The following is a 16,991-nucleotide window of genomic DNA, read 5'->3' on the forward strand; positions in this document are numbered from 1 at the left end:
GTTGCCATATTGTATCATTAAATGAAATTAGATATAACTTTTTCAGGAGGTTGCTGTGTGTAAAACAAGAGCAAAAAGCCTGAGAATAATAAGGGTGACAAAAATGCATTTTTTGTTTACTTATATTGGGTCATTTGCTGTTAATCTTGCATTATTATTTTCAGGGTGTTTGTGATTTGATTCTGTTTTTCTTTTGATTGTAGGGATTGAAGATTTTCTTTCTGATAGTGGGTTCCTTGTATATACTGTACCTGGTTTTCCTGATTGTGAGAGCTTGCTCTGAACTGAAAAATATGCCATACTTTGGTAAGTTAAATGTATTGCCTCATGAACCACCTGTGTAAGATATTATGTTCAAAATGAGAAAGATTAGGCCTAGTTGCACGAGTATCAGTTAATTGTTTAGCAAGAAATGGGCCCTTGGCCCAACATGACCCTGCTGCCCATTTTCAAACATACAAGAGGGTGGCAGATGGGATTGGTGTTGGGATGTTTGGATTAGTGGGAGAGCCACAAACAAGGGAACATAGTTCATAGTTAAGTGGCTGGTCATTTAAAAGTGAGCTGCGTAGAAATTTCAGAGGGTGTTGAATGTCTGGAATTCTCTGCCCCATGGGACCAGATCATTGGCTATATTTAAGGTAGGGATAGATTGGCAGGGCAGGCTTGAGGGATTGACTGCTATCTTTTATGTTCTTGAGTAATTAAAAAAAAAACTGGAGAAATTCATCAGGTCAATCAGCATCTGTGGAAGGAAAGAGATAGTCAAAGTGTCAGTTTGAGACTCTGCACTTGTCCTGATGACCTGCAACGTTGACCATCCCTTTCCCTCCACAGATGCTCCGTTCCCTGCTGACTTTCTCCAGCAATTTACTTTTTGCTCCAAATTCTAACATCTGAAGCCTTTTGTGTATCTTTTTTTCTTGTGTTTGTTGCACTGAACTCTCACTAGTGATATCCTTCTGTGGTTTGTTGATTAATCATGTTATTTTAAAGCAAACTTAAAATTTATCCTATGTCCAAATACCTGTGGACTAATACGTGTGTTAAACTAGCTTGTTCCTCGGTTAATGTCCCTGTATAAACAGGAGCACATACACCAAATGCCAATTGGTGGTTGTTGCTAATTTTGTTAATTTTTGTTCAAATTGAGAACAGTTCTTTACTATGTATTTATAGTAATTCAAGTCCCCATTATTTACATACAAGATCCAGGTTTCACCTACATAAAAGGAAACCATTTATTCCATACTGACAGAGAAAGGTCTTCCTACCCTTAGTTCATTACATGATAGATCATGGCTGTTTAATTCCAAATCTAACTGAATTATGACAACTGCCATAATGCACTCCCCTTCTACATGCCCAGTCTCACCATTCAAACCCATCAAGAAGTGTCCCCTCTTTTGTCGTGGCTAATAGTTGGGATTTCAAAAAAAGTTATTTTGAATGGATTTTAAGAGTTTTTCATGCTATGTGCTTTTTGCACTTATTCCATGCCACTTAATGTTAGATATTTGTAATAATCTACAATTACCACCCTATGGTTTTGCACTTTTCAGAACTTGGATCTCTCTCCCTTTCTGAGGGTTTGAATGCTGTCATCTCAATGTTGTTTTCACTCGTGTTATTCTTGCCAGTGGTACGGCTGTTAGCATTGCAAGAAATACTGCACACCTTTCTGTTCTGATGAAGGATTACTGACCTTGGGCTTTCTGGTTCTCCTTTCATAAATGTTACCTGGCCCGCTGAACATTTCACAATTTGGAGTGTTTAATTAATTTTCAGTCACTGTTGAATTCATTGTAATTGCACTTCCTGGAAAGCCCACTTTGTGGTTCCCCTCCATTCTCTGATCAGTTTTCTGTCTTGCCTTGTTCACCAAGAATATTCCTGTAATCTAATCCATTCTTATTGTCAGCTCCTCTCCTCTCCTCTCTGTGTTTCATGTCTCTTCTTCCCACTTTTGACAAAGAATCTTGGACCTGAAATGTTCTGGTTTTCTTTCCACAGACACAGAATGACCTGCTTAGAGTTTCCAGTACTTTCTGTTTTTATTTTGTATTTCCAACATCTGCAGCTTTCAAAGAAATGCTCTCACTCTGGTCATTGCTATTCCTACATTCTTCAGTCTTCTACTTGTTCTTGTTATTTCCTCTGTCATTTTTGAGTAAGGTGGACTGGATCTAATACCAGTAGAAGAGAGCATTAACTTTACTGGGAAGGAACAATATTTGTAGTCCAGACATGAAGGTGTCTATTTCCCAGATTAGATACAGTCATCAAAAAAACTAAATGGGATGTGTTGCAGGCTAAATGTTTGCCATTAAATTAAAATGAATATCTTCCCAAGGATACAATACCTATTCTAATCGTTACCAATTCACCTAACAGAGAAATTCTTCAAGGAGCTAAAGAAAATAATAAGGAAATTCTTATGGAAGGGGGGGGGGAAAACCGAGGATAGCGCTAGATCTCCCTTCACCCCTTCCCCCATCAACGTGATCTACCGGGACCATTGCCTGAAGAGGGCGCACAAAATCAGTGAACTGGTGTGGACTCGAAAGGCCAACATGGCCTGTTTCCGCTCTGTAAATGGTTATATGGTTATATGGTTAAAGACTACAGTCATCTTAATGTTAATATATGTGCTGCTGAAGCGAGCACCAATCATCCTAATGTTCATTGAAGAGTTGGCATGAAAAATAAGTAAAATATCCTTTTAATTCCACTTCGGTCAAAGAATATATGTGAAAGATTGCACACAGTGTGGTATCAATGATGGAATCTTCCCTGTTATTAAGTTTCTTGTTTTACTCTACTCATTCCAGTCATGTCCAAAACTTGTTTTGGATGAGCAGCAACCAACTATATATCTTTGTCTTTTTTTGTTTCAGATCTCCGACTGAAATTTTTGACTGGGCTAACATTTATTGTATTGATAATAAGGTAAGTGGTATCTGTGAAGAAACACAAAAACTGCAGGAGTTGGGATTTTGAGTAAACAGTGTCAAGCTGAGTCTTGATATTAGAGTCTCAAGCTGAAATTGGCTGAACTTTTCAACTCGTTGATGATGCCTGACCCACTGAGTTCCTCAAGCTATATTTGAATTGAAAAATAACAATATTCTCAAGAACAATGGGTCCCTGCAACACACTTTTAGGTATTAAATGAATTCTAGTTATAAATGGAGTCTGACTGCTCATACAAGTGTGCAAGCCACTGCCTTTGTTTGAATATAATGATAAATGAGTTTGTTATCATACGTACAGTAATATGCACCAAAATGCTTGCATTCAGGTACTTTGTAAAAAGAAGTGACAAGAGTATAAATTATATAGAGGTGTTGGATTTCAGGATTCTCTGTCTTCTTCCTGAAGACAGTAACGAGAAGAAGTTCTGACTAAGGTGAATCAGAACCAGTATTGATTGTCATGAACAAGTCACGGAATTGATTATTTAATTTGTCAAGCATAGAAAGCTGGGGGATAAGTACTGGGAAATGGATTTGTGTAGATGAGTACTAGATTGGCAAAGATATTATGGACCAGAATCAGAATTTATTGTTAAGAAAAAAAATCACAAAATGTGTTGTGATGCAGCAGCATCAATAGTGCAAAAATTTATATAAAACCACCTTTACCACAATAAATAAAAATACTTTTCAAAAAGTCAAAGTAAGACAATGTCTTTGGTTCATCGATCATTCAGGTATCTGGTGGCAGCAGGGAAAAAGCTGTCCTTGTGCTGCTGAATGTTTGTCTTCAGGCTCCTGAACCTTTTTCCCGATAGTATCAGAGTGAAGAGACCATGGCCTCGGTGATGGGGGACTTTGAGGATAGAGGCTGCTTTCTTAAGACACTACCTCTTGTTGATGTCCTCGATGGAGTGAAGTCTGGGGCCCGTGAAGTCGCAGGCAGAATTAACAACCCTTTGGATTTTTTCTTATCCTGAGTGTTGGCACTTCTGTACCAGACAGTGATGCAACTAGCCAGAATGCTTTCCACAGTACACTTGTAGAAGTTTTTGAGAGTCTTTGGTGACATACCGAATCTCCTCAAAAACCTCACAAAATATAGCCACTGGCAAGCCTTCTTTGAGTTTGCATCAATGTGGAGGCTCCAGGACAGATCCTCAAAGATGTTGACACCCAGGAATTTGAAGTTTTTGACTCTCTCAATAGCTGAGTCCTTGATGAGGACTGGTTAACGTTCTCCTGACTTCCTCCTGAAGACCCCAATTATTGATTTTGCTAACATTGAGTGCAAGGTTGTTGGTGTGACACAAATTTGTAGACAGCATTGGAATTGTGTCTGGCCACACAGTCATGGGTGTATAGTGGGCTAAGTGCTCATCCTTCTTTATAATATTTTATTTTTCATTTTTTATAAATATACATAGTAAAATCTTCAATATCACAATACATTAAACTTTTATACAATAAACAAAGAAAAACCCCTTTCCCCCTACAAAATATAAATCCACACTCCGTCAGAGCTCACATTTATACTATTCATAAAATATCTATGCAGGAAGTTACATCTGTTTATATTGAAACAGCATCTGTTATTATCATTATTATAATTGGGCCCCTATATGGTCTAAATATAGCTACCATATCTTGACAAATGTGTCATACTTGATTTTTAGATTGTATGTAATTTTCTCCATAAGTATCAACTATTCATCTCTGTAGTCCATCGTACCATGAGTAAGGGAGAGTTGGACTTCCAAGTGGTGCAATACACTTCTTAGCCACTGCTAAAGCTACTTTGACAAAAGAAATTTAGTTAACATTTCAATAAAATTACCCAAAAGATAAAGCTCCAGGTTGTCTGTGAAGGCCACCCCTGTTATCCTTGTTAACATTTCCACAGTATTCTTCCAAAAAGGCCTCACCTTCACACATGTAAAAACATTCCTGTTTCAATCCTACATCTAAAACACATCTCTGATATTTCAGATTTTGAACTATGTAGCTTCTGTGGCATAAGATACAATTGGTGTAGGAAGTTATACTGAACCAATCCATATCTTGCATTTATAATTGATGTCATACTATCCAAACACCAATCAGACCAACATCTTTCTGATATTAAAACACCTAAGACCAACTCCCATCTCTCCCTCGACCTCTGTAAACTTGGTTTTGCACTTTCACTCTGGAGAGCATAGTAGATTTTTGTTATAAATTTGGGTGTATTCCTCAGCCAGATCATTCCCTCCATTTCACTAATTTCAGGTGGGGACCAATATTGCCCCTATCTCTCTCTCAGAATTATTTAATAATTTAAAGAAATTTTTCAGCAAAGAAATAGGCGTGATTGAAAAAAAAATTGTTATCTTGCATCACTTTCATTTTGATACAGTTAACCCTTCCAATCAAAGTAATCGGAAAATCTTTCCTTTTCTGCCAATCATCCCCAGCAGGGGAATATAATTTAATTTGTACAAATTCTGTAGGTTATTATCAGTCATGATACCTAAGTATTTAATTCCATCTACATTCCATTTAAATTGATTTCCTTTTTGATATCTCTCATAATCAAAATACATCAATGGCATTATCTCACTTTTAGCCATATTAATTTTATAACCTGAAAATCTTCCATATTTTTCTAGTGTTGTTTACAATTTCTCCAGAGATTCATCTAGGTCAGATAAATATAATAGCTGATTTTATATTATAAATATAACTAAAATGATTTTATATTCTTCTTGTTCAACTTTGAAGCCTTTGATATCCGGATTTCTCCTTATAATCTTTGCCTGTGGTTCAATCGCAAAGATAAAAAGTGCTGGGGACAGGGGACACCCCTGTCTAGTCGATCTACTCAGAGGGAAAACTGCTGACATTTGACTATTAGTTATAATTTTGGCTTGTGGTTTATGTTAGAGTTTTTATCCACTTTATAAATATTCCTCCTATTCCAAATTTATCCATTGTTTTAAATAAAAATGGTAATTCTAAGTGGTCGAAAGCCTTTTCCGTGTCAAGGGAGACTGTTATATTGGAATCCAATTTTGATTTAGCCATATGTATTGTATTAAATAACCTACCCAGACTATTTGAAGAGAGTTTTCTTTTAACAAATCCCACCTGATCTGTATTTATCAATTTAGGTAAATATTGTCCCAGTCTATTAGCTAATGCCTTCGCCAATATCTTATAATCAGCATTCAAAAGCTGGATAGGTCTATAAGATGAGGTTTTTAATGGGTGCCTGTTTTTTTTCTTCAGTACTGTAAAATTGACCAAATTTCAAATCTCATAAAAATAGCACTGATGGTAGCAAAAAATTGTATCATGGCCACTTTGAAGTCTGACTCCCCTCTACTTATAGCATAATGGACTGTGGAAATGAACATCTGTATACCTATGGAAAAAATCAAATATAACTTAAAAAATAAATATGACACTTTTGTAAAGGTCTGGCAGCCATAACTATACCACATAGGTGCCCAGACACAGTAATAAAAAGGAACAGAAAAGGATATGAAAGTAACTATTAGATATACAAAAATGTAGTTTCCCCAACTGTACACTATATACTTAAAATTTTTAAGCTTAGGGGAGACGTCTGGGTTAAGTTTTGTACCCAGAGAATAGTGGGTGCCTAGAATGTGTTGCCAGGGTGATGGTGGAGGCAGGTACAATGGGGGCATTTAAAAGATTCCTGGACAGGCACATCATGAAAGAAAAATAGAGGGTTATGTGGTAGGGAAGGGTTAATTTTTTGAGTAGGTTTATATAGGTCAGCACACTATTGTGGACTGAAGGGCCTTAATGTGCTGTAGTATTCAATGTTCTAAATTCTTTAAATTCAAAATCTTCCTCCTATACCAGCCCTTAAGTCTTGTATTGAATTGCACTATTCTGTTGGAAGGATTGTAATCCTGAGAATACTACCCTGGAAGTCTGGTTTTAACTTGCTACCTAGTTCCTGAATGCATCTGCAGCACCACATCTCTCTTTCTACTTATATCATTGGTACCAATATGGATTGTGACTTGCGGCTTTCCCTCCCCTCTCAGAATGTCATACACCCCTTCAGTCTCTGGCATCAGGGAGGCAACACGTCATCCTTCAGTCTTGCTTTCTCTTTCTTCACTGAATGTGGGCTCCTGATCTTGGAAAGCTGAAGTAGCAAAGGGATAAGATTTAGGTTGTGAGGTTGAAGTGAGAAATACATATGTCATCAGCTGTCACAAGAGATTGAAGAATTAAAAATAAGCAGTTGGGAGAAGAATTAGTTATGCTAATTGACATTATCAGCGGTTCACCCCACCCACTGTTTCCTCAATATTTTCATTAATAATCCCTGCAAAGCAGGGGTCATTCACAACCCAGGATATATTTCTCATCTCCTACTGCCTTTGAGAAAATGGTGTTGATCTCTCTTCTTGAAACACTGCTGAACTAAGGAAGTACTCCAACAGAGAATTTGCAGGATAATTTTATATTTCAAAGTCAAACTAAGAAGCATAAAAAAGTTGAAAAACCATACTAATGGAGAGAAAACGATGGCCATTATGAAAGAGAGATGCTACCTTGTCTTTACTGTGCGAGCCTGGTATGAATAATAAATATAGGTGACTTGATGATGCTGCAGAAATGGACTTTGAACTGAAAGATTTAGAGAGGGTGAGCAAATTTAGGTTCTTGGGAGTCACTATCTCAGAGTAACTTTCCTGGACCCAACACACCAATGATATCGTGAAGAAAACACATCAGTGCCTCTATTCCTCAGGAGTTTGCCCAGGTTTGGTATGACACCAGAAATCATGGCAAATTTATACAGATTTATGGTGAAAAGTATCCAGGTTTTCTTTGTTCTGTACACTTCCAGGTCTTTACCAGGTCTACCCTGCTGGAAGGGGAACACTAATACCCCTGAGCATAAAGCCCTCCAAAATGTAGAGGGGGCAGCCCAGGACATCACAGGCAAAACCCTCCCCATTATTGAGTACATCTCAAGTCGAGTCAAGTAACATTTATTTGTCGTTCATACAAAAAACTTTGCCGTGAGATAGCATTTCTCCGGACTGTGGAGCTAGTTATTTACATGGATAAATTACCTCAAACTTTTTAATAAATAACATATCATGTGTAAATATTGTTACATAATCTAGTCCTGTGTCCCCAGAGTTCAGAAGCCTCACAGCTTGGTGGGGGGTAAGCTGACTCGTAATCTGGTCGTGAGGGCCCAAACGCTTTCGTACCTCTTCCTGAATGGCAGGAGGGAGAACAGTTTGCAGGAAGGGTGTGTGAAGTCCTTCATAATATTTATGGATTTCCACAAACAACGGCTGTTGTAAATGTTCAACCTGGCAGGGAGAGAGATCCCAATAATCCCCTCAGCAGTCTTTACTATCCGCTGCAAGGACTTGTGTACTGAGATGGTGCATTTCCAGAACCAGGCAGTCATGCAGTTACATGGGATGCTATCAATGCATCCCCTGTAGAATGCAGTGAGGGTGAAAGGTGGAAGCTGAACTTTCCTCAACCTCCATAGGAAATAGAAGCATTGTTGGGCCTTCTTAGCAATGGATCTGGTGTAGGGGGGACCAGGAGAGATCCACCGCCAGGTGCATGCCAAGGAATTTGATACTCTTGACTACCTCAACAATGGAGCCATCGATGGTCAGCAGAGAGTGGTCCCCCGGGCTTTCCTGAAGTCGACCACCATCTCCTTTGTTTTCTTGACATTCAGGAGTACAGAGGAATCCCCAGTACAGCCAGCTGGTGGGGTTATGTGTTTGGTGATGGCACTGATGCCCTCCCACATGTGTTGTGTGTCATCGGTGTCCCAGAAGTGACTCTGAATCCTCTGGGCATGAGCCCTCTTTGCCTCCCTGATGGCCTTGGTCAGCTTGGCTCTTGCGTTGGCTAAGACTGCCTTGTTGCCTGCTCTGAAGGCCGAATCGCGGTTCCTCAATAGCCAATGCACCTCTGCAGTCATCCAAGGCTTCTGTTTGGGGTGAGTAGTGATGGTCTTGCTTGTATAGCTGGTCACTGATACCTCTAACTTGATGCAATCCCTGTCCGTTGCTGCCTCCTTAAACATGTGCCAATCAGTGCTCTTGAATCAGTCATGAAGGGCAGAGATGGCTTTTGCTGGCCTGGAGCATCTGATGAGCGGTCTGTTTGTCGGGATTAACATTACAGAGATGTGGTCTGAGTAGCTGAGCTGGGGGCGGGACTCTGCCTGATACACATATGGGATGTTCGGGTACACAAGGTCCAGTGCACTCACCCCTCTCATTGCAAAGTCCACACACTGATTTTGGTAGCACAGTCTTGAGGTTCACATGGTTGAAATTCCCAGCCGCGATGAACAGACCATCAGGGTGTGTGTTCTGTAGGTCATTTATGGCCCCATGCAGTTCAGTGAATACTGCCTTGACATTTGCACAGGGGAAGATGTCTTCTTCTTTGGCTTGGCTTCGCGGACGAAGATTTATGGAGGGGGTAAAAAGTCCACGTCAGCTGCAGGCTCGTTTCAACTATATGGACCACACTGAATTCCCGCGAATGATGGAATGTCTGCATAAGTTCCACAAGTGGTGAACAGTGTCTAGTGACCACAACGGCATCTACAGGAAACGGTGTCGTTGGAGGGCAGCAGCAATCATCAAAGACCCTCACCACCCAGCTCATGCTCTGTTCTTGCTGCCGTCAGGAAAGAGGTATAGGTGCCACAAAACTAACACCACAAGGTTAGGAACAGCTGCTACCCCTTCACCAACGGACTCCTAAACAACAAACTCAATCAGGGATGCATTTAAGGACTCGTGCACTTTATTGATTTTCTTTTGTTCTCTCTGTATTGCACAGCCAGTTTCTTTACCTTCGTTAACAATTTACAGTTTTTTTTATTGTTTACTTGTTTATACTACGTGCAGTTAATTTTTGCACTACCAACTAGTGGTAATTCTGCCATGACCGCAGGAAAAAGAAAGTCAAAGAGAAATGGACTGAAAGAGAAAATAAGTTAATTGAAGAACGTAATATCGATTCATGAAAGCTGCAATGTGCCTAGGCAGAAGATGGGCACTTGTCCTCAAACTTGCATTGAGTCGCATATTAAAGAGTGCAAAATGCCACAGCAGGTTGTAGTTAGGGGTAATTATCTACAGGAAAACCTTGCATTTCTTTTCAAATCTAATCAGATTTAACCAGAGCCAATATGTATTATCTAATTTCTGAATATATAGAAATGCTAATAAAATCCCTGTTATCCAGAATTTAAGCAACTGGCAGCCTCAAGCAACCAGCAAAAAAAAGTGGAAAATAAATTGGTAAAAAATATGAAAGTTTAAAATTGGTGCCCTTAGTGGTCAGTTCACCCATTCTCGCAACACTTAATCTCAAGCAACGGGCAAATACACTTATCTGGCATCTAACAATCCCCTTCGGTGCCGGATACTGGGAGTTTTGCTCTGTTAGATTTCTGACTAGATTTCTTCAGCATTTTCTTTTGGAAATCATATCTAAAGTTACTTTAAAATGGTTTTGATGGAAGTATTAACGTTAACATATTAGAACATCATTGACTTGCCCCCAAGAGGGATTTTTTTCCACCATGTTTTATCTCAGTAATTTTAGCTTTCCCTTTGTTTCACTATCATTTGTCATAATACATAATAAAATTGGCTTAACTTTGTGTTTTTTCAGCATTGTCATATTATACCTGAGGTTTGGAGCAAACGTCCTGCAAGACAACTTTGTGGCTGAGCTTTCAAATCATTATCAGAACTATATCCTTTACTGTGCTGCATCTAGATCATAAGTAGCATTGGGAAATATTAGGAGTTTTGTTTCACTTGTCCTGCCAGCATTAGACCCTGTACAAGACTGGGAGGTAATTTTCACAAAATGGGAATGAGATGCAGGTATATCAACTTAATTGGTTAAAAATAAGGTCTAAACGAAACGGTCTTGTTGGGAAAAGGTATGGGAAGCTACCTGCAGGTATTTAAGAAGGTCAGGAAAGGCAAGCATGAGGTGAAAAAAAGATTATAGTATTTAGTATGATCTTTTATCAGATTACTCGGTTACTGTCAGAGAATAGAGTGTTTAATAGATCCATAATGATGATGCATTTGATTCTCTTCCTTTACAAATGCTACCAGCTGAATTTCTATCCTTCTATGGCCTGCTGAACTTCTATCTGTATACATTGGCATATGTGTATTCCCCTTCAAAGAATGCTGTGTATGGTACGTGTAATGATGAGGTTAATCTCTATTCTGGTAGCCTTTGAATGACATCACCACAGATACAATGATAAGAAATTTAGACACTGAGAATGTGTGCCAAATGGAAGTTTGTTTTTATGTCAAGGAATAGAGGCAAAACAAAGGGAGGAACAAAGCAATCACTATCACTTGAGAAGAGGTATTAGGTAAGCTAATGAGACCAAAGGCCAATAGGATCTGGCAGCAAGAAAACTTAAATGTTAAAGGATAGGGTGATGAGAGAATAGATTTGTTGGTTATGAACTTCCAAAATTTTGTAAATGTCTTATTCGACTGAAAAATCACAAATATATATGGGAGAAAGAGAATAGGAAACTAGACCCGTCCTCCTAACATCTGTCATTTGAAAAATGCTAGACTAGTATAACTGAGCAGTTAACATTGTTTCGTGGAAGGGAAATATTAGGGTTAGGGTGGTACGGTTAGCATAATGGTGTTACGGCGCCAGTGATCAGGACTGGGGTTCGAATCCCGCACTGTTTGGAAGAAGTATGTAACTTCTCCCTCTGACATCCTGGGTTTCCTCCAGGGGCTCCAATTTCCTCCCACCGTTCGAAACATACCGGGGGTTGTAGGCTAATTGGGTATAATTGGGCAGCACGGGCTCATATGCTGAAACGGCCTGTAACCGTGCTGCATGTCTAAATTTAAAATTAAAAAATTAAATTAAAAATTTTAATCTATTGGAGTTCTTTGAAGTGGTAATTGGGGGGACATCGTGTGATGAAGTAGAGTCAGGACGTGGAATTCTGACTCTCCTGGGAATTAGTTTTTAAAAAAGTGCTAATTAGGTAAAGTGAAACTAACCAAAACTATTAAAAATTGCTTTATATATTCTGTACAACATTTTAACAATGTCTCCTAAAAGAGGAAAGACCGTCACTGGCCCGTCGCAAACACATAGTACAACAACAAGATAAGGCAAAAAGGCCTACCGTCTTTACGGATCCAGGAGCTGAGGTGAGTGCTTTTCCCAAGGCAAGTTGTGCCCCTACAGGGAACGTTTGATGCTCCAGAGCACCACCACAATCGTCTCCACAAGGTGATGGCATTGAGGAAGAAGACGTTGAACTGCATACGCAGACAGACATTAGTGCTGGTTCTGATACATACCCACCATTATATCACGAACAGGAGGAGATCACTTTGCCAAATTCGCAGGCCAGAGATGAAGAAGAGGAGGAAGATCAAGAAGATGAGGAAGATCAAGAAGATGAAGAGGTGAAAAGACATGAAAGTTTTTAAAGACAAAGGTGGAAAATGAGTGTGTTTCAAGAGGAAGAATGTTCTCATGCCCAGCTATTGAAAGAACTGAGAGAAATAAAAACAAGTATGAAAAATCCAGACAAGAGAATAAAGAAATATTTTGGTATTGTCCAATAATTGCAAAATAAATTGGATAATGATGAAAGAGTCAAAACTGTGGAAGCTGGTATGGAGGATGTACAGGATAGAATGGTGAGAGTGCCTGGGCCATTGAAATACTAATGCCTGGGCCATTGAAAAGAAGCAACTTTGGGAGAAAGTTGATCCACTAGAGAATTTTAGTAAAAGAAATAATATTAAAATTGTTGACTGTGAAGAAGGTGAAGATGTAGTAAGGTTTTTTTCAGCAATGGTCTTGAAATCTGATAAATTTGAAAATATTATTGAAATTGAAAGGGCACATAGATCCATGAGACCGCCTCCTCCGTCAGATCAGAAGTCAAGATCTATACTTATAAAATGTCTTGGACATCAAAATAAAGTGAAGATATTGGCTTTAGCAGCACAAGGTGCCAAAGAACAACATGGTCCATTGGAATTTCATGGGTGAAAATATTTTTCTATCCTTATATAAGTTTGGACTCGCTAAAGCGGAAGAAAGCATTTAATACCGTGAAGCATGCTTTCTGGCAAAAGGGCTATCGGTTTATTTTGTGCCAAAAGTTCTTTTTACAAGGACAGAACATGTTTTTCACAGATCACATTCATGCGGAAGAATTTGATGAAGCTCTACCAGTTAAGCAACAGGAGGATGTTTGAAAATGTTCTGATTAATATTAAACCTTTTTTTAAAACTGTTTTTTATGTACAGATGAGATTGATGATGGTAAGCATGAGGGGTGGGGGTGGGGGATTTGGAAGTTTTATGGACTGACTGCTATCGACTCGTGTGTGTACTTGTGCAGTAGCCACAACCCGTAAAATGGAGGGGTGGGGGTGGGGTAACATTGTATATAATTAAAATAACATTAATTTTTTTTTAATATTTCATTGGTTACAGTATTAATTTGTGTATGTATACATTTCTTCTTTCTTTTCCACCCGGATTGCCGAGGAGGATGACCTCTAACCTGGTACATATTGAGTATTGGGATAATCGAGGTACACGGAGAGAGGTGAAGGTGCAAGGTTGTCGGCCTTAGATTAAAGTGAATAAAAATGTGTAATTTATTGAATTTTCTGAGTTTTAATGTTAACAAGCTGAATGGACCTGTGAAGAGGAAGAGATTATTGACACATATTAAAAAAATGAACATAGATGAAGCTTTCTTATAAGAGACTCATTAACTGAAACCGAACATCAGTAATTAAAAAGAGATTGGATGGGACATGTCACAGCTTCTTCATTTAATTCAAGGCAAGGGGAGTAGCAATTTTGATAAAGAAAACTCTTCCAGCTACGATTCAAAATATAGTGATTGTCCCTGCAGGAAGATATGTTATAATACATTGTCAATTTTTTTTCCAGAATTTTGGACTTTTTTGAATGTGTGGATTCCCACTGTGGATGATGAAAAATTTATACAAGAAACATTTCTTAATTTAGCAGGAGTACATCAGAATATTTTAATAGCTGGAGACTTTCATTTTTGTTTAGATCCAGTTTAGATAGATCATCTGGAACAATAATAAAAGCAAAGGCAGCGAAGACTACTTTAGTGTTAATGAAAGATTTGAACCTAATAGATATATGGAGAAGAATTCACCCAAGGGATAGAGACTAATTTTATTCGAATAGACACGACTCCTACTCAAAGATAGATTTATTTTGTAATGTCAGCACATCTTCAAGCTAGAGTTAATCAAATTCATTATAAAACAAGACTTTGATCATTCATCGTTATTGATGACAATTACAATGGTAGATAAAGAACAATCTACTTATAGATGGAGACTTAATTCAATGTTATTAAAAAGACTAGATTTCTGTGATTTTGTTAGAAGACATTCAAATTTTCTTTCAGACTAATTCTAATTTGGTTAATGATAAGTTTATATTATGGGATGTAATGAAGGCTTATTTAAAGGGACAAATTATAAATTACATTTCTAAAATTAAGAAGGATTATATGAAAGAACTGGACCAAGTGGAAAAAGAGATAACTTGTTTAGAAAAGGATTTACAAGGACGGGCCACAGAGGAAAAACATCAAAGACATAAAATAAGCAACTTCAGTACAATACATTACAAACATATAGAATGGAGAAAGCTATAATGAGAACTAACCAGAGATATTACGAGATGGGTGAAAGGGCTCATAAGGTCCTTGCTTTGCAGCTGAAAACAGAAAAAGTTTCAAGAACTATTAATGCAATTAAAACAGAGTGGAATATGACTACTTATAAGCCTCATAAAATTAATGAGGCTTTTAAACAATTCTATTCTCAGTTGTATAAATTTGAATCGCAGAGAGATAATAAAATAGAGGATTTTTTGTCACAAAAAAGGTTACTAGTCTTAACTCTATAAGAGCAAAGAGAATTTGATGTCTCCTTCACATTAAGGGAAGTGGGGGAAGCATTGAGCTCATTACAAAGTAACAAATCTCCAGGAGAGGATGGTTTTCTGTCTGAATTTTATAAAGAATTTAATGATTTATTCCTTCTTTTATGAATGTGTTAGAATAGGTGATGGTGACACAATCACCACCCGGAAACCTTTTCTATTGGGATAATAGTCGTAATACCAAAAAAAAGATAGAGATCCTTTAAAACCAGCATCTTATAGACCAATTTCTTTGTTAATGTAGACTATAAGATAGTTGCAAAAGTTTAGCTAACAAGTTGATAAAGTTTCTACCAAATTTGGTACCTATGGACCAGACAGGCTTTGTGAAAAAGAGAAAATCTGTGGATAATGTCACTAGGTTACTTAGTATAATACATTTAGCACAAAAGAGGGGAGATTTAAGTATGGCAGTGGGTTTGGATGCAGAAAAACTGTTTTAATAGATTAGAGTGGGACTCTTTTCTTTAAGGTGCTTGAGAAATTTGGGATGGGTCCGGTGTTTATAAACTGGGTTAAAGCTTTATATAATAATCCAAAGGCAAAAGTTGTTATGAACGGGCAGGTTTCAACATTGTTTCCATTGACTAGATCTAATAGGTAAGGATGCCCTTTATCACCTGTATTATTTATTTTAGCAATTGAACCCTTTGGAGAACTAATTCGAGCTGATCTGGATATTAAAGGGTTTAAGGAGAACCAAGAAGAATATAAAATTAATTTATTTGCTGACAATGTTTTGATTTGATAGAGCCAATAGGTTCATTATGTAAATTATATTTAAGATTGGAGGAATATGGTAAGGTCTCGGGTTATAAAGTAAACTGGGATAGAAGTGAAATGATGCCTTTTACTATAGGGAATTACACTCACTGTCAATGAGTCATTCAATTTTAAATGGCCGGTGAATGGGATAAAATATTTAAGTATACAAATAGATAATAAATTAGAGAATTGAATAAATTGAATTATGTACCTTTACTAAGAAAATAGGTGAGGATTTCAATAAATGGAGGATGTTGCCAATTACACTATTGAGCAGGGTTAATTGTGTTAAAATGAACATATTTCCTAGGGTACATTATTTATTCCAAACATTGTCAATAATGATACCACAAAAGTTTTTTCAAGAATTAAGTAAATACACTAGGAATTTTCTTTGGAAGGGTAAGATGTTGAGACTTTAGATAAATTGACTTGGAAATTTAAGTTAGGAGGTTTGCAACTACCAAATTTAAAAAATTATTATAAGGCAGCTCAACTGAGATTTTTAACTTCATGGATTTAAATAGAAATTGATAAAACAAGAGAGAGGAAAACTGAAGATTTTGTATATTATCTGGGGAAAGGGAATCACCCTTGTTGAAACATTTGATTAATATTTGGAATAAAGTAAATTAAAATGATGAAATTGGAATGAGGAGTGCTGTCTGGTCTAAAATGCCTCTGATGCAAAACCGACTTATTCCTTTATCAAAGGATAATCAATTTCTAAATATTTTGTTTTGGAAAGGAATTAGATATGTAGAAGATTGCTCTGTAGGAAGAAATTTAATGACATTTGATCAATTAAAAAAAGGGGATTACAAAATAATATATTTTTTGTTACTATCAATTATGTGCTTATTTGAGAGATAAACTGGGTCCAACACTCATTACTGAAATGTGGTGATGTAGAAATGTTAATATGTAGTAGATCTATTAAGAAATTTATTTTGTCTATGTATACTTTATTGCAGAAGGGAACTATTAAACAGGAGATTCATAGGTCCAGACAACATTAGGAGTCAGATCTAAATGATGATGAAATAAACTGGTCAGAGTTGTGTCGGGATAGTATAACAAGGACTATAAATGTTATATATAGATTAGATCAATATAATTTCTTACATCAACTATATCTTACTCCACAAAAACTAAATAAATTGAAATCAGATTTATCCAATCAATGTTTTA

At 37.3% G+C, this 16,991-nt stretch overlaps 1 protein-coding gene across 6 annotated transcripts in view; it reads left to right on the forward strand.

Moving 5' to 3' along the window:
• Positions 1-16,991, forward strand: part of tmem181 (transmembrane protein 181) — a 171,510-nt gene that overhangs the window by 134,611 nt on the left and 19,908 nt on the right. For 5 of the 6 annotated variants that reach the window (XR_011355951.1, XM_069932165.1, XM_069932170.1 and 2 more), the window contains 4 exons: positions 204-306; positions 2,898-2,949; positions 10,680-10,762; positions 11,135-11,224. Coding sequence is in view for 5 of the 6 variants with exons in the window: in XM_069932165.1 (XP_069788266.1) it covers positions 204-306; positions 2,898-2,949; positions 10,680-10,762; positions 11,135-11,224 (328 nt within the window). In the remaining variant the exon portion in view is untranslated. Of the gene's footprint in view, positions 1-203; positions 307-2,897; positions 2,950-10,679; positions 10,763-11,134; positions 11,225-12,397; positions 13,362-16,991 lie in introns of those variants that run through there. The other variant, XM_069932166.1, reaches the window with a different exon arrangement.

The sequence above is a fragment of the Narcine bancroftii genome, chromosome 4, assembly GCF_036971445.1.
Source record: "Narcine bancroftii isolate sNarBan1 chromosome 4, sNarBan1.hap1, whole genome shotgun sequence".
Classification (NCBI taxonomy): domain Eukaryota; kingdom Metazoa; phylum Chordata; class Chondrichthyes; order Torpediniformes; family Narcinidae; genus Narcine; species Narcine bancroftii.